General features: G+C 51.2%; 1 protein-coding gene across 3 annotated transcripts in view; it reads left to right on the top strand.

The window, feature by feature from the left end:
- The window catches only part of runx3 (RUNX family transcription factor 3), a 42503-nt gene extending 24779 nt beyond the window's left edge, over positions 1–17724 (top strand). Inside the window, exons 5-7 of one of the 3 annotated variants that reach the window (XM_037486471.2) lie at positions 5870–6016; positions 11511–11585; positions 15296–17724. In XM_037486471.2, coding sequence (XP_037342368.2) covers positions 5870–6016; positions 11511–11585; positions 15296–15777 — 704 coding nt within the window. In that variant the 3' untranslated portion in view covers positions 15778–17724. The remainder of the gene's footprint in view (positions 1–5869; positions 6017–11510; positions 11586–15295) is intronic. The other 2 variants (XM_037486474.2, XM_037486473.2) reach the window with 2 other exon arrangements.
- The last annotated feature ends 734 nt before the right edge of the window (positions 17725–18458 follow it).

The raw sequence follows: 18458 nt of genomic DNA, 5'->3' as shown, positions 1-18458 counted from the left end.
CATTGACCCGTACGGGAGGGAGCCATTACGGCCTTTCAGCCGTAATTCAATAAAAAGGTTCAGTTTTTTTGCATTTAGAAAAATAAATGGCCCACGAAGCGAGTTAAATTTCCCCCCCCACCCCCCAAAGCAAAGTATGTGCATGCTCACAAGCTGCAGGATTTCACACATTTCTCATTTTGCGTGTTTGCTTTGACCCACCTGAAATATCAATTCTTCGTAACTAGGGACCAACACCTGCCTGCAGCGCGCACAGAGGTGTGAATGCGAAGCCGTTTGACACATCTGCTGGCGATGCACTGATGTATGTGACAACGGCAGCTTGCTTTCCTTTCCCAGAACCTCGCGAAGGCCCCCACCCCTTCCTTCCCTCCCTCCCTCTGGCACCTCGCTGCTCAGAACAACCTGAGTCCCACGTACACGAGCGATGCAGCCCCAAGTGCACAACAACTCCGTCGCCATCAGAGAAACAACTTCTCTTTGTTTATCCTTTTGCGCCGAGGGCGGCTCGTTGCTTGAAGACGCGGCGTCGGGCCTCCTGGGGGGGGGGGGGGGATATAGTGCAGGCGGGCAGCCAAAAGACAGCCATATCGACACAGACACGCCGCGACTCTCGAGGAGAAGACAGTTACACAGACACACGCGCACGCACGCACGGTAAACTGGAGGGACAAAAGGGGGATGATTGCTCTGAATGTGCTACGGGCCTCTGCTGCATTGTGGGGGAATCCGGGCGCAGTGGGCCTTATTTTGGCACCCCTTCATCCTCTTCGCTTGCCTCAACCTGCCTTGTTGTGGGGTTGTCCTTGTGTGGCAGTGCTTCTGTTCGGCGCACACACACACACACGCACGCACACGCACAGGCGCAGACACACACCCGCACGCACGCACGCTTTATCCCCTTATCAGAAAAGGAAGGCTGCGCTCTTTGCTCAAACAGTCTCATGAAGCAACTTCCGCTGTGAGCAGCTTGTTTTCAGGCCTGCGTGGGGGATTTTTCACACTTCTGACGTCCCCAGAGACAGGCCGACACATCGGCACGAGGGACTAGACTATCTACCAGCTGTGGTCAGGCAGGGTAACACTTTGAAAACCTCTTGCTTAGGCCCAAAATGATTTGTCCACAACCTTCCCACCCGGACGGCATGACGGACCTCGACCCGCGGCGGCCGATTGCGCCGTGACATCAACGGCCCCGCGGCCATGCGGATACCGCCGTTAAAGCGCGGCGCATTCATCATCACAGCGTTACCCGCGTGTTATGTAAATGAGCGACAAGCAGTGCGACGTCTGCTGTGTGGCTAGCATCGACTCATTTAGGCACAGACGAGACAGCCACAATCACCAGCCAAGGGTGAAACCCACATCCTTCAGGGTCAGCCTCAAAGCAAGAACTTTGATTTGTCCCGCCGTAAATACCCAAAACGTGTGATTGGTGGCCCTGGGGAGACGCGGTGCCCGGCGAAAAAAAAAGACACACACACACACACACCCCCCCCCTGCGGCAGAGAAGCTTTTGGAGCTGCGCTGCCACGGCGCCAATAACGGGTTGATAAGGGAAGTAAGAGACAGAGCGGAAAGAAGCAAGGGTGGGAGCGAGAACGTTGGGGGCTGGGGGGGGCTGTTCTGCTCGCTGGGAGGAAGAGGAAGACAGGTGTGCGAGTCTTTGCTCAACAGATGTTGAAACGTCCCCCCGGCGTCTGTTGAGAGCAAGCGGAAGTCTGCTCGCAGGCGAGAGAGGCCTCGCTGCAGCGCGCGTCTCAACCGTCGCGCTGCGAAGCGTTCAGCCGCTCTCGTGCTCTTGGGGCGCTGCCTCACCCAAAAAAAATAAAAAACGGGGGGGGGGGGGCAGCCTGGAGTGTAGAGCAAGGTGCATTTGAAAGTTGCCGTACTATTGATTTGACTCGCCGAGTTTAAACACCGTCGTAGTTCTTCTGACATTTTTTTGGGGGGGCGCGATCCTGTGGCGCGCTTTACAGTCCAGACATAGTTTGCAGCGTTAAGTGAGACACATCCACTCGCAATCAATTCTGGTCTGTTATCAGGGGCCTATCAAGTCCATTTATACGTTGAATACAAATATTTACACTTCAAATATATTCAGTGCAGACTTGGGCCGGGGCCAGAGCACGTCTTGCCCTTTAGCGTCCGGATAGAGTTTCACTTTGCCCCCTGAAAAAAGCGCCCGGGCGTTTACTAAAAAGAGCCTGTGTTTAATGTGTCTCCCCTCGGACGGGAACATATGTTTCTTTCTTTCAATGCAGACAGGGAAAGTGAGGAGAAGCGGGGAGAGAAAAAAAAAAAAGAAAAAGGAAGGAAGCAGGTCGCATTGGGTGATCACTCAGCTGTGGCGTCGGCGTTAAAGGCCCGGCTGTCACCTCGCTGAGCAAACACGGCCTCTGAGCGGAGCTGATATGGGCTTTGTGCAGAGGGAAGGCTCGGGCGCAGTCTGCTGCATGTGGTCGCCTCTCGAAAGAAAAAAGAAAAAAATAGCTTGGCGCTTTGCGCAAGTCGTCTGCACTTGAGCGTGCGTGCGTGCGCTTCAAAGCGCAGACGGTTGTTCTGCAGCAGAGATAAAACGCTCAAATTAAAAAAAATTAAAAAAAAGACACACACGCACAGAAAACAAAGCGGGGCAGAGAGAGCGGCACACCCATTTCTTCGGCTCACAGCCGTGGCGTTTGACTAGATTGTTAATACCAGACATTTTATATGAAGCATTTTATTTGTTCTACATAGACCTTCATTATGCTTTCAGATGATGCGACTTACTCTGGAGGGGAGGCTAGTAAATCTAAAACCTTTAGCATCCACTCCGGCTCCGGGGTGCTTATTGAGCGCTGCTGTTTAGGCCTCATGTGTGCATTGGCCCCTCAGCTCCCAGCTCTATCTTGTGGTTATGATATCATAGCGAGACAAAAACAAGGGCATTCTCTCCTAAGTGCACCCTGACACATTAAATATTCATCCGACCACAGAAACCCCTCTGAAATGGGTCCGGCGTGGAGCGCTGGCACCCCTCTGGCCCCCCCTCTGGCCCCCCGGACCTGCAGAGTAGAAGTCAAGCGCTGCCGGTCGGCGCGGACGCACTGCGGCTCCGGGCGGGGGTCAAACTGGCCAAACGGAAGGGCGTCAACGCAGCGTTTGACTGGTAGACACAGGCCCAGCGTCTCCATCCATTTGATTTGGATTTAGAATATCTCTCTAAGTCACAAACAGTGCAGGTATGCCTGGAATACGGGTACAATGTAGACTAAACGTGTCATTTTTATAACTAAAAAGACAAAAAAATGATGAATAAATGGTTCCTTCTTTCCTTCTGTGGTAAACTCGCAGCGGGCCTCCGGAGTAAATCTAATCTAAACTGCCTGATCATGGGATGCGCATGAAGTCGAGGAAATATGGAGCCTCACCACAGTCTCTTTAGCAGTTACGAAGCGTCTTAAAAGCGGAGAGGAAGGATGTGAGCGAGCCTTGTCCCAGAGACCAAAAAGGCAGACGGGAGAGGAAGAGGAAAAGAAAGTTTTGGGTCCTCTCCCAGTTGATTAGTGGTGTCAACAGCGACCGCGGGCCCCCCACCTCCCCTAACCCCCCCTTCCCCCCCCCGGGGGGTTAATGAGCGCCAGGCCTCCGCGCCTCCACACAAAGGAAAAAAAAGGATCAGCCCACTGCAGCCTCCACTGGAAGACTCCAAACAGCGCGTCGCCCCAACGCCCCGCGCCGCCGCTGCCAACTGGAACCCGTCCACGGGGGTTCACGGCTAGAGGCTCGAGTGTGCGCCTGTGGGCAGCTCGATGATCACTTTCAACCCTAAAGAGCCCGCCAATTCATCTCAGACCGCCACCGGCCGCAGAAATACTGAGCAATTATCGTTTTTTCTTCCATCAGGTCTGTCTTTCCTATTTTTTCCGACCATAAAGCGGTGGGATGTATCGTTTCCCCCGACCTCAGCCCTTTGACGTGGTGTAAATCTCTTAATAACTACACAAGGACACATATAGGGGCTATATTTGGAGGGCTGCTTCCCCCGGCCGCCCCTGCTCTGGCCTGGAGCAGACAGTAGCCACAGTGTCTATGTATGTGTGTGTGTGTGTGTGTGTGTGAGAGAGAGACTGAGTGAGAACGACGCAGGCCTTCATTCCTTCCATCAGTGTTTAAAGAGAAGGCCCGGCTGGCCACATGTGAGTGCGAATAAAACATTTTTTTAAAAGATATTACAGGAGTTTGTGTCGGCGCGTGTCCCACCCCGCGTTCCCGAGTAACGGCACGGAGCACAATCAATGCGCACACACGCACACACAAGTGCAACAGATGTGTGGATCTTAGGTGTGAATAAAGAATGTGCAGCACTCGGGACAGAAAGGGGTTTTCTGTTCAGACATTGTGTCGGCGCATCAAAGCGCGGCCGCGGACCCTTTTGTGCAGCGTGTGTGTGTGTGTGTGTGTGTGTGTGTGTCGGGGGGCCGTGGATGCCAGATCTGTTCTATACCGTTCGTAAAAGAGAGGACGGAGGGGAGGTGGTGGGCACCAAACAAATGGACAGAGCGGTAAACGAGAGGAAACTTTACCCATGGGTCAGCCTCCGAGGGAAGATATATTGCCCATGGGTCAGTGGAGAGAGAGGACGGGCAAAATCCATATTGGCCGTCTGCTTTGCCCCCTTTATATAGTGATAAAATATTCAAATCCAGCCATTACTTCACATTAGGCCACTCTGTGGAGATACCAGGGAGAAAACCACAGAATGTATACATGCCGCTTCACACTCGGTTTCGGTGCATTGATAGTTAAACATTAAAATCTCTTCCTCCCATTAGAGGCATCGCCCTCATCCGGACTCGCGTCTGACGTTTAACGTGTGCTCACATGTACATGCCCGTGTGTGTGTGTGTGAGGCCATGTGTATTTCCACATGTCTGCGTATGTGTGTGTCTACATAAAAGGCAAGTACAGAAAGGTTTTTTTTTACCATCTCCCTGAACGGGACATCAAAGTGATAAGGGCACTAAGTGTGTTGGTTAGTTTTCAGTGGTCTGGATAAGAAAGAGATGTAGCAGCTATGCTTCACTTATTCTCACATCCTGCACACAAACACACACACACACACACACACACTAACACAGTCTCTTTCTTTATCCTTTATGTTCAACACTGATGACTATATGGTCTGGTAGCCTCGTCTGGGTGGTTCCTTCTGACTAAGTGCTGTGTCAGTCAATGCTGAATGTGTGTGTGTGTGTGTAGGCGTATGTGACTAGTGTTTTTTTGGACAGATTTACTCACTTTCTTGCTTTCTTTTTTAAAAGTAAGGCGGCTAAGATAGAGACCACTTGGCTTCAGCGGTTCACGGCAGTCCCTGTTGTCATAATTCGGAGTTTATCGTTTCATAGAGTTCAGATTCCAGTGTTTATCACACGCTTATTTTCGACCGCTTACGGGCTGTCGTTATCCGTGGATGACGCGGCAGCAGGTGCAGTTTGGGTAACACTTAGTGTCTAGTCGATGTGTGTCAAGGTCTGCTAACATCCTAATAATATTGTTGTGTTTGCAAGCTGAAAACACGGTGACTGTGTCTCCCGCCCTCCCTTTAAATAATGTCACCCCGTGTCAGGGAGGATACTGACGGAACTTCACGGTCCAAGTGGATTTTACATTAAGGCGAAGAACAGCTTGTTTTTTTTAGCACTTGGAGGAAGGAAAGGTTTTCCAATGGGACTCTTGTTATTGTCTTTGCTATTTTTTATTTTTTTTTTGCAAAACGCTGGAAATATAAAGTGCTGCCTTGTGCCATGTTCCTGGTTGTGTCGTTGGTAAACTGGCCCGTCCTTGATTTTATTTCTTACCCGTCCTCCTCATGTCGCTGTTTCAGGGCACAGAGTGAAGATAGAAGACCCCCAGAAGATGCAGTTCTCGGACAGGCTGTCAGAGATCGAGCGCTACCAGCGGTCTATGCGGATAGGCCCGGTGAACAATAACCCCCGCCCCATCCACCAAACCCACCTAAGCACCACACAAGGTGAGGACCACCGATACGTACAACCACAACCAACCAACACCCCCCTCTAGTAAATCCATCCTTCAAAGAGACAGATTTTATTTCATTTGGCCGCGGGGTAAGTAATCCACCACGCCACGTTACCGTGTGGCGTTTCCGCCCGAGGGGTCAGTTTTGTCCCAGGATGCCCTGCGTTTGGTGGGTCCGGGGGGCCCCCTGCATCGCGCATGGGTTGAGTCTGTGGCCAGGTGGCACGGCGGGTGCTGCCAACCCTGCTTGGCCCCGGGGGGGACGCTGAAGCTGGCCTCGGCACACCGCGCTACAGCCTCAGGAATTTGACAGCCGCCCGCTACCTTGGCAATCACGTCACTCTCAGACTGATCGTGCGTGGGGGGGGGGGGGATGGAACCCAGACTGAGGTGGTGCGATGTTTTGTGTGTGTGTGTGTGTGTGTGGACAGCTGCGTGGGTGATGCTTGGAGTGAGGATGAGTGTTCACTCTCCGTCAAATGTCAGAGCCTCTTTACCAGCATACAGACTAAACACACACACACACACAGTGTGCCGACCTCTCCCACCCACTCTCTAGTTCACATGCTAGCTAATGACTGTCATTACCTTTGTATCAGCATGCCGCTGTGTGTGGGTGGACATCTATCGGCGTGTATCCACCTCCGTTTGGCCTTGTGCTGAGCGCAGGCCGCGCCAAGGGCCCGTCTCGCCGCCGAGAGCACGGGACCCGTCGGTGTTGATTTTGTTCCTTTGCGCGGCCTTTTACCGAGGAGAGAACATTTTCAAAAAAAAAAAAAAAACCTGGCCGACTGGCTGCGAAGAAAATAAACACGGCGGCGCTTCACCACAATACAGCCACTGTGATGATCACTTTCTGATGGGTTCGGGTTTGGCGTGAGCTCCTTAGCTCGTCTGCCGATAAAAAGCCCCCCCCCCCCCCCCCCCCCAGCTAGGCCAATACTGAGATTTAGGTTTCTGAGGGTTGACTTAAACGCGTGGGGGGGGAGGGGGGGGCGTACAGACTCGGCCCAGACAGCAGTCTGCCACGCACAAGATCAGAGAATGAAAGAGCCACAGGCCTCAAAAGGCCGCAGTTTTTGCCGCGCGCAAGTACGGCCCGTACACATGAGCACAAACACATGAGCACAAACACATGAGCACAAACACATGAGCACAAACACATGAACACAAACACATGAACACAACATCCGAGCTGTCAGAGAAAGGTCTCGAGTGGCTGCAGGCCGTCTGCGAGGAGTGTGTGAGACAGACGAGGGGAAGGGCTGCTAAAACCACACGCCTTAATCTGTGGTATTACCGTCATGGCGGCAACACCGCGGGGCAGGAGCGCTAAAATTATTATAAATGAGTTTGGGTTGTGGGGAGGGGCCTTCTCCCCACCACCTCGCTTTTTATCGTCGTGGATGTGTATAAAGCATGGCGGCGAGCGCTGGCGCCCCCCCCACCCCCCCCGCACGCTCGCAGGAAGCGGCGACGGCGCGGCATCACAAGGGAAGCTCGTGCATAAATAGACGTGTTCTAATAAAACCCAAGGGGGGGGGGGGGGGGGGGGAGAGACGAGGGGAGGTGTTTACACATCAACAGCACACACGTCTCCGCTTCGGGCCGCGCCGCCAGACGCTGTTGTATTTTGCAGATACTTTAAATCCAGGGGCCTGTTTGTTTGGGAATTGCCGGGCGATAGATCGCAACACGTTATAATTACATGGATTCCCGCCTCGCTGTTACAAAAGTTGTTTTCCATTATCCGAGGGCGGAGAGAGGGGGGGGGGCGTTTCTCCCCTCAAAGAAAACTGGGGAAAAAAAACAAACAAAAAAAACAACTGAGACTACAGCGTCATCTCCTGAAGCCACCTCGCTTCACGTCGTCGTCGTCTGAGCGGCGAATCGCCGCCTTCCGCGTCTCGGATTGCACCAGCGGGGCACGTTGGAAATACCAAGCGCTCAATCGCGGGGGCCCCCGATGTTGCAAGTTCTGCGCTGCAAGCGGCCCAGACGGGGTAATTAAGAGCTCATTACAGAGCGTGCAGTGACAGGAATCCTGCGCGCTGGCAGACGCTGCGTTCGCCGCTTGTTTTTTGTTCTCGTGTGGCCACAGGTAAGCCTGCTAGACGTGTGGAATGATTCTCAGCGAGGGGCGGAGGGAACGCCTGTGTGTGTGCGTGTGTGCGTGGGTTAGTGGTTCAACTAGTGCAGTAAAGCAAATCCGACACTCTGACAATCAAGTACTAAATTGTTATTCTGGTTTTCAAAACCTCAAGTGAGGTACATGTGTATACTATGTGGGTGGCAGGCTTCTTTTTTTTTCTCTCTCTCTCTCTCTCTCTTCTGGTTCTTGTACAGAGCGGAGTGTGTCTTTTTTTAATTCTTACTGTGACGCTGCGTTGATGGTACACGGTGCTTTGCAAGAAAAATGACATGACATCAAGATTTTCTTCAAAGTAGGAGACGGTTCCAGATTTTTACCTCGTTACATTTTAAGCGCAGACGAAACTGAACAAGCCCCTGGCCGACGCTCCGAGAGACATTCCAGACAATAGCAGCCCCTTTAACTTAAATATGTTTTAATGCTGAGAAGTGGGAGGGAGCTCACCAAAGTATCAATTTAATCATCCAAATAAAAAATAAAAACTCACTTTAGAGCCGGTGTCATTAAACAACACCTGTGTTTTTCACTCTGAAGATGGGAATCAGATACTAGCATAACGTTCCGCCATCGAGTCAAGGTGCTCGACGCTTTGATGAGGGTCCAAAAGTGTGTGTGTGTGTGTGTGTGTTTGAATAAGGGATCCAAAAAGTCTTGCAGAAATAATATGCTTATTTAAAGTCCTATTTCAAAAGAAGCAAACCCAATTTTTTTTCTTCCTATTACCACGGTGCCCCAAATGTTACCTCTGGCTTCCTCTCCCCCCCCCCCCCGCTGTCCGCCGCGTTCAGGCCTCTGGACCGGACTTAACGTGAGAAAGTCCCGTTTGATGGCGCACCAGCCCCAAACGCGGCGGCGGCCCCTCCTTCCCCGTCCACACTGACCACACTGTTTGCACCGCGTAAACAAGCCCCCCCCCCACCAACCCCCCTCTCGCCCCCCCACAAAGTTCGAGGCGGGCACTCTGCTACCGCGGCGGGCCGCGAGGCTCACACTAATTCACACATCCAGGATGACATGATCAGCCAATTAGAAGCGAGCGCGAGACAGGAAATTAGCAGCGTCAGGTAGCCGCGGTGTGGACTTTAGAGTAGAGCCGTCACGCCAGTTGGGTTTCATGCTGCTTTCTGCCAAACCCCCGAGCAGGAAGCTGGCCCTCGCAGGGCCAACACAACCAAAAAGGAGCAGGAATCTGGGCCGGTACTTTAGACGCAGCTTTTTCACTGCTGCTCTGCACTATTTACATAATATGTCAATGGCTGCCACGCAGTTTATTTGTTATGGTGCCTGAAAGTTTCACTTGTGGTTACTTTCTTTTGGTGACCCCCGAGATGAATAATTCAAACTGAAAATGTTTTTGTTCTTAACAAAAAAAAAAAGAAAAGAAAGAAAAGAAGAAAAAAAAATCTTTTGAAGCCGCCTCCTTGGTGGAAAAAAAAAAAAGAAAAAGAAAAAGAGAAGTGAGAGCAAGTTGTTTTTTACCAGACTCAACTGTTTGTGTAAGTTATAATTTCACATCAGAGTCCGGCTGAGTTTTACATTTCAGCAATTACAGAAACGACATGTGTGCCATGAACAGTCTCTATTGAGTCTGTGGCGAGGGGAAGGGCGGGAGGACGGCGAGCTCTCAAAGAGAACATAGGATTTTTCAGCCCCATGTGTTTGTTTTTGCTCACGTTTTAAGTGAGGGCTCAAAAGACGTATCAAATGTCCCGCATAGCTGAGCCAAGGCCGTGTTCCTCCCCTCTCTAACACGCTCCCTTTTCTCCCTCCTTCCCTCCGCTGGCGTCTTTCTTTCGGGTCCTGCCGGCCCGCTCACATTCTCTGCCCGCTGCGACGCCTGAGGCCTTAAGCGAAACAGGAAGCCAGCACAAGGGCCGGCATTCACTGTGTCTCAATGACACGCTTCATTACGGCAGGCCGCTTTTGCGTGTCTCAAGAGGCGTCGCTGGATCCGGAGTCACGGGGATGGGCGCCATTTTGGCTCAAAGCGTCTTCTCGGGCCGGGGCCGCTTTCATCCACGCGTGGACTTCAAAAAAGCGGCGCAAAAAAAAGAAGAAGAAGAAAAGAAGAAAACTGCAGCTGGCACCAACCCAAAAGCTGCTTGTTAGTGACGCAGTCGGCGCTTCTGCCCCCTGCGCCTCCACACTTCCTAGGCTCCGCCCACAGGAGGAGGGGGGGGGGGGGGGGGGGGCGGCCCTCCTATTAACAGGGGTAATCTGTGCCCCCGGTATTGACGTTGTCTGCCGGCCAATCAAAATATTTGAAGGAAATGTTTATTTTCTTGAGCGGATCGCACCAGCTGCTTGGAAGCGGTTCTGAATAAGGCCATTTATGTGTAAGAATTTGCCATTGTGGGGAATAGTGCGGGACCTCTCGGTGACTGAGTGCTGATTTGGGTCTTTGCAGAGGAAGTGGAGGAGCTCCAGGGGAAGCACAGATCTTACACATGGCGAGCCCAGTGCGGCTATAGGTGAACAACCCCCCCCCCCCCACCACCCCGGAGGCCTCCCGCTTCTGGCATCCCTCTCCGCCCCTATTTGCCTCTACTAGGGTGTTAGGAGGTTACTATTTTGCGGTATCTCAACAGCAAAGGGCTTGGATTTGTAGCAATATAAAAAAAAAATGCTCCTGTAATATGTTTTTTTGCTTCAAACGTTGTGCAGTCAAGAAAGAGAGAGAGAGGGGGGGGGGGAGGAGTATGTAACAGTGTTCAGAGGCTAGCAGTCGCCCAGCAACCGCGCCGCCTCCTCAGACCCGAGAGCAAACAGCCCCCCGTTTGTGCTGGGCCCCCCTGCGGTGTGGCCGGGGGAGTGTGAAGCAGGGTCCCACGCGTCGGGCCAGCGGGTCCGCGACCCTCCTCCGCGGCCCGGGACGGACAGGCCAGCGAGTGTCCCGCGCTTCACAGGTCTCCGCTGGGGCCCCCCCCCCCGCCCCCGCCCCGCCGGTGTCTCGCCTGAAAAAGACCCAAAAATATCTCCCAGGCACCCATCAGGCAATGTTTTTCCAGGCCGGGGTCTCACTCCGGTGTGAGAGAGAGAAAAAAAAAAAAAAAAAAGTCCTCGCTGCTCAGTCAGCAGAGGCCGACCTGTGACAGGAAGACACGTCTCCAAACCGCCAGATGTCAAGACAGTTTTGACAAGTGTGTCGTGGCGAGGTGTTTTTGGATGGCGCTTGAGATTTCTATGGCGCGGGCAGTGCTTTTCCTCGCCTCACTGCTCACACATACAACCACGAAAAGAAAAAAGAAAAAAATCACTGCACAAATTCCACTGACTTATTCCCAAAAAGCAGATCATAGTGCTCACCTATTGTTCATATTGTGTGTTACATTAGCCCTGTGGCAGGAGCAAATGGACACCCCCGCTCTGAAGACATGCAAGGTGGAGGAGGACCTGAGACCATGGCCAGGTGAGACACCGCAACGCCCCTCTCCCTCACTCTTCATCTTTTTTCCTCCACTGAAGCCCGGCCGCCCCGCTTCCACGGTCCGACGTGAACTGCATGCGTGCACAAAGCTTTGTTTGAAATTGGACATTTCGTAAGCGTTTAAAATTAGGACAAACAAAGTTGAGAGCAGAAGTGGGGACTAACGCAAATGGCATAACACAGGGTGTTGGTATGACGATTCGATTAGTGTGTTTTGGGCCCCACTAAACCCTCCGGGAACGTTCCTAAAAATGTGGTCCTTTGCTGCTGTCCAACAGCCCCCTCTGCCTCCCACCCGTCCACCGAGCCATGTGATGTGATCGGGACAAACAAAACGCGGGCAGAGCTCCGAGGGATGTGTATTAAACGATGGTGCTACTTGTATTCAAATGCCTTTATCTTTACAATAACAGTACGCACAGTCCAGGGTCAGCAAAACACACATTGCGTCAGTGGCCTTCCAGGGAAGTATCATATCTCTCATAGAAAATAATTTACTTAACAAACACACATATTAATCATGCCAACTTGTTTGTCGACGCATTAGGAAAATCTCAGGTTTCTTTTTGTGATCACAAACCTCTCGGGCACTTGCCTGTGCTGCGTGTCACAAGTCGCCGACATGCAAAACCCTCAGTGCTCACGTGAATAATGTGCCGAACAGGGGGGGCCGAGGCTTTGGGGCTGTTTGACCACGGTGCCGCAGGCGCAGAGGTGATTATCATTTGCATCCGACGTGATGCGCCGTGGTGCCTGAATAAACACCTGCAGATCATTTGTGTTCATTTGGGTCTCCTATTATTCGGGCCCCCGCGCTGCAGCTCCACCTGGGCATCGAGTTGCCTCGTCGTCGTGGTCATTGTCGTCGTCATCGCGGCCCAAAAATCGCCCGAACCTTTAAGGCCTGCGGGCTTCGAAAAAAAAAAACCCACCCAAACCAGTCAGTTGGATCATGTTGCCCGCCGCGGCAAGCGGGAGGGGGCGGGGAGAAATCGATCCCGGTGCGCCGAACTGGACGGGCCTCCCTTCCGCGTTTCCTCCCCTCCACTTATTTGCCTGAGTCACCATTCCCCGGGCGCCGGCCCGTCACAGTTTGCATCGAGCCTGAGTAAACATTTCACAGGTGAGCGCCTGTATTTGCATCTCTCCATCGCCAGGTCCACCACATGCGGGCAGACGCGCGTGCACGTGCACACACACACACACACACACACACACGACCGCCTCAAACTTGCCCTTATGTTAACAAACAAAATCAGTTTCTCCCATACGCAAATGATGCAAACCTCGGGTCGTATCTGGGTTACACGCTTGACTGTGGACTAGTGGACTTTTCGATCTGAGCAGAAAGCAGGACGGGGCGAGGACTCCGCCCTCGGTGTTGCAGGATTCAAATTAGAGCGTGGCGCTGTGCCGGAGAGAGCTAGGCCTCGAAGAGGGAGCGCCCGAACACCGCGTTCTCTATAAAAGCCCCGATTTTTCCCAGCTACCCTGCTACGTAGAGGGGCTGTGCCAGCCGGCCCCCTCTGGGGTCCATCCGCCCTCTCCCTGTCCCTGCAATTTAGTCAACACGTTTCAGATGAGCCTAATGGAGATCATGTGTGGTTTCGGGGGGGGGGGGGGGCGCGGAGGGCCGCAGGCAGCCACTACCAGGCCGGGTGGGGAAGACCCACTCTGCCAAAGATACACCACTGCTACCGCCGCCGCAACGGCGAGGCCTGTACTTATCCTGGGTGGGGGGGGGGGGAGGGTGGGGATGCGGCGAGGTATGCGACATGGTCGAGAGGAAAAGCAGACTGCGAGAGAAAAAAAATAAAAAATACGACGCGTTTTCCGTTCCAACGAGGGTTTGTTCAGCCCTCTCCTCCTCCTACTACTAGCTACTGTGCACGGGGGGGGGGGGGGAGGTTTTTTTTTTTTTTTTTGAGGTGGCGGCAAGGCTAATCTTGGCGCGGAGCCAGCGGCTTGATACTGCACAAGCCCATTAAGTTGTTGTGATAAGTGTCCGGTCCAGTTTCCCCTGACAGAACACAGGACCCGATCCCCCCCCCCCCCACCCCCCCCCACCGCAGTTTAGCCAACGCGTTTCCACCGGCTCCAATTAAATGGAGATCATGAGAAGGGGTGGGCCGCGGCCCGCCAGAGCCATCCAAGTCCCAGCGCCACACATCCCCCCCCCCCCCGCCTGCTCCACCCCGAAGCCTAAATTTAGCAGACACAGAGAGAGAGAGAGAGAGAGAGAGTCCGGTAGGAATTAGTGGGCCGACTCAACTTCACCCGAATCAACAGCAGCTGAAGGCTTGGATTTTCCTCGCGTGAAATCAGATATGGAGGCCGACTCTGGTGCCTGGTAGACTCTGGAAAAAGAAACACCCCCCCTCATCCCAAAAAGAAAAAAGAAATTCAACTGCAGAAGTGTGTTGCTGAATAAATAATAAAAAAGGATAGCATGGGCCATGGAAATTGCAAAGGAACAGTTCTTTTTCAAAATAATTTTAGCTGAAAATGGACCCAGTTCTCCAGACGCTTCAATGAGTCTGTGGCACGCAAGTTTGGCATTCTCCCCCCCCCCCCCCCTTCCCCCCCTCAGGGCTACGGCGTGCAAGCGCTTGCTTTTCACAAATACAAGCTCTCTTTTCTCTGCCATCCAAATCCACATTTTACACTTGCAGTCATGTGGACGCATTGAAGTCATGAATGCCACACACAGGGGGGGGGGGGGGGGGGAGATAAATGGCCATGGATGGAGGTGTGTGTGTGTGTGTGTGTGTGAGTGTAAGTGTGGTAACAAGCAGCAGGTGTGTGTGCGCTTGCTGTCATCAGGTATGAGGAACTGAGCCTGGAACGTGAACAACCAGGTTGAAAGTATAATTCCAGCCTGGACGTCGGCCAGCTCATCTTCTTCATCTTCTTCAAAAAAAAATATATATATATATATCAGGACTGTGTCTAACTTGTCAGGCAAGACTATTTTACGACGTGGCGCGATTAGTGCAAGTTGAAACAAAATGAAGGCGAAACACACGAGGTGACGTGGTACCTTTAAAGATTAAAAAAAGGGCATCTGCGGCGCTGGGAGCGGGTTCATTGAATTGAGGAAGTTGGTGACAGTAGTCGGGCCCCCAAAATGCGAAAGAAGCAAACCGCCAAGTCGAACCCCGGAGCCATTTGTCTTTCTCCTCTTTTGTCGGCGCGGTAAATCAGTAAGTGTGCAGTGAAACTGAAGTCAGAACAGCTGGGCTCGCAGTGCTCTGTTACCTGTGAGGTTGCACTTAGCAGTTAACTCTGACAGGTCTCGGGGCTGCGATACGCATTAGAGGAAACAGACCTCTCTCTCTCTCTCTCTCTTTGTGTCTGTGCCGTTTGCTTTTTCCTTTTCTCCCCGTCAACTCATCTCGGCCTTCCGTTGCCACCGTGCGCCTCCGACTGTGAGTTAGTGGGTTTCGGGGCGTGTCGAGGGGGCCGCTTCACAGCAGTCTGTGGGACGATGTGCTGCCAGGGCTTGATGACTGCTGATGACGGTCTGAGCGGGTTCGGAGAGATTTGCTGTTTGGGAGATTATTCTAAAATAATACTTAAACAACAGAAATTGAGAAATCTCCCTGCCCTTTTGTTTCTGTTTTTTTTTTTACTCCTAGCTGAACATCAGTTGACTCTTTCCCACCTTTTGTTTCCTTTCCTTCTTCCCACAGGGACTACGGACCTCTTCAACCAGAGGACCAGCTTCCCGTCTCTGTCGCCGCTGACTGACCCCCGCTTCTCAGACCCCCGCATGCACTACCCGGGGGCCTTCCCCTACTCCACCAACACCTCCAGCACCGGCATCAGCGGCCTCAGCATGTCGGCCTCTTCTCGATACCACACCTACCTGCCTCCACCCTACTCAAACAACCAAAGCCAGAACTTCCAATCCAACTCCTACCTGTACTACGGCACAGGCTCCGGGTCCTACCAGTTCTCCATGGTGGCGCCGGGGAACACCGGGGGCGAGCGCTCCCCCACCCGTCTGCTGTCCTGCTCGGGGGCCACGGGCCCCGGAGGGAGCAACAGCCTGATGAACCCGGGCCTGAACAACCAGAGCGAGGGCGTGGAGGCCGACGGCAGCCACAGCAACTCGCCGACCGCCATGAGCGCCTCGGGCCGCTTGGACGAGTCCGTGTGGAGGCCTTACTGACTGACCGAGGGCTAGATTATCACAGGGTGCAGGACAGGTGAGGGAGGAAAGAGTAAAAGAGAACAAGAACACATGAAACACTGAAAGCCCCCCCCCCCCCCCCCCACCAAAAAAAAGAAGCAAAGAAATATATAGAGAGAGAGAGATGCTGCATGTTTGTCTTTTTTTTCTCAAGACCTTTTCTGTTTTACCGACTCTCTCAAGACTTCCGTGTATTTTGTACATTTTGAGGAAACTGCTGCACTGTGCGAAAACATGTACTCTTAAAAAAAGAAAAACAAAGGACTGTTGAGGAGATGTTCAGCTGAAACTGTAAATAGCTGCCGGGGTCACGTCAAAGAAGCCATAGTAACATTTCAGGATGATTTGCAGGTAACAGACAGAACAAAGCGATGGCGGACTGATCGATTGGTCACGGCGGATGAACTTGGACGATGATCAAACTGACCGCTCGGACTGATCCTAGTCACCTGGTCAGAGACGCTGCCCCACCCACCATGACTCTGACATCATACGAGAAGCATGGCTGCACTGCTGTAGCAACCCGGGCCCCTTTTGAAGGTGAACGTCAGATGTGAAAACATCTGATCGGTTGCATCCAGGACGACTCGCCTTCATTTCCTAACTTATTAACCAAAACGGACACATTTGCCTTTGGTGCTGCGTCGCGCAGTGGATGTTTTCGACACAATAGGCGCATGAAAAGAGCATTTTGATTGGTCGGGACTCAAGTGTAAGTAATGAATCTTCCTCTGCATCGAGTTCCAACAGGCTGATATGTCGAGGGATGTAAAAGACACAAAGGGGTATAAATTGGTTCCTTTTTTTCTGCAGGAATATTTCAATCCTGATGTGTCTATTCTTTTACTTTTCCCCTTTACATTTCATATCCAAGCCCTGTTTCTGAAAAAAAAAGTTTGTCTAGTATTTTTTGACTGGATGACACGGTTTACTTTTGATATTTATTTGAGCCAAATTGTGAGGAAATGTGCGTATATAAACCCCAAATCCTCAAGCATTTCTCTCTACCTTTCCTTTTTTATATATACAGTACATATGCCTTATTTTGTTGTTAAGTATAAATTTGGAATTTGTGTAATATATTGCTACTAAATTATAAAAAAAAAAACTTTTAATGTAATTATTTTGTCTTCCAATGTAGCTTTGATGCACTAAAAACTTTTATTCCTTATGAACCACGCCCAACGGATCGTCTGTTAGTGAGATGGTGTATCTAGAGCCGTAATCCTTTTAAACAATTTCCTAATTGCCTTCCTGCGCTAAATAAGCCATTCGCTTAATTTTTGCACTATGTTTGAATTTGATTCTCTTTTTTTATTATGTATTTACAAATATCTGAAACTCTGCCTAAGTAAAATATTCCTTCACTTGATCTGCTGAACACACACTTTAAGTGTCCTTTAAACAAACCCCTTTGCCAATTAATTAACAGTGTCGCAAGTAGACACACAAACACACACACACACACACACACATTCCTGCAGTACAGGTGTGTGTGAACATTCCCCCTGTCCAGAGGGCCTTTCCCCTGCAGTTGTGCACATGTGATCCTTCAATGCCTGGAGGAGGATGAGTGTGAGGATGAAGGGACAGGAGGAGGAGGAGGAGGAGGAGGAGGAGGTGGGGTCGGAGTATCTTCTTACCGGCACCAAGGGCAGTTATGCAAAAAGAAGAAACATGCCTTGTTGTGCACAGTTGCCTTTGTTCTGTGAAGTCAGGGAGCGCTTTGAAGCCTTTATGGCCCTGATTCTCTCTTTTTTCTGGTCTAATTTACTGATCAACAGTGCCAGGGGCTCATGGCTCTGCCAATAATTCACCCGCCTGCACAGAACTCCTGGGTATGAGCTGCGTGAAGGCCTTTGCAGCAGCTATCGGGTGTCTGATATCTACTAGAAAACACTTCTAAAAAAGGGGGGGGGGGGCCATGACTGGGAAAGATTTAGTTTCAAAGTGATCTAAAAAGGCTTGTATTTACAGCTCAGGTAAAAAAAAAAAACTAATTTTAATAAGTTATGCAAGGTGTCACGTAAACACCCCCTCTCTTGTTGCTCCTTTGTTGTCAACAATCAGAAATAGTGTCCCTTTGTTTTGGAGCAAAAGCACGTTTCCCTGCTCTCTCCTCTGGAGTCCTCGTACAATAGAGGACCTTTCTTTATTACGGGCAAAACTCATGCAGCTAGGGAAACCACATGTGTGCTTTGTGATACTTGTGCGGTTCCTTAAAAGAGAAAAAAAACCAAAGATCTTCACAACCGCCTGTGATACTCTGTCTGGACGATGGGAAAGACGTCTGGCTTTCTTTATGCAAGACCAGGACGCCACACTGTTAGAGTTGTACTTCATTGTTGTTGGATTAAAGAGCACAATGTTTCTCTCTTATCGGTTTCCTTTTCGTATACCAACGTGTTCATTTGTCTTGCTCCTTTCATTTCTCTTGAAGCTCAAAGCATGTACATCAGAAACTGATATGTTAATTTAAGAATCTCATCTATGTATGTAACGGCATCGTTTTATGCTTCCATATTGAGTGCTTGTAAAGTTTGCGGATAATGTAGTTTTTAATCATTTTAATTAAAAAAAACATGTCTCACTTTTGTCTGAACAGCTGGGGTCTGATTTATTAAAAGTAACTTTTTTTGGAAAGAAGAGAGTTATGACAA

This window comes from Pungitius pungitius, chromosome 14 (assembly GCF_949316345.1).
Source record: "Pungitius pungitius chromosome 14, fPunPun2.1, whole genome shotgun sequence".
NCBI lineage: Eukaryota > Metazoa > Chordata > Actinopteri > Perciformes > Gasterosteidae > Pungitius > Pungitius pungitius.
This window is presented reverse-complemented; position numbering and strand designations above follow the sequence as displayed.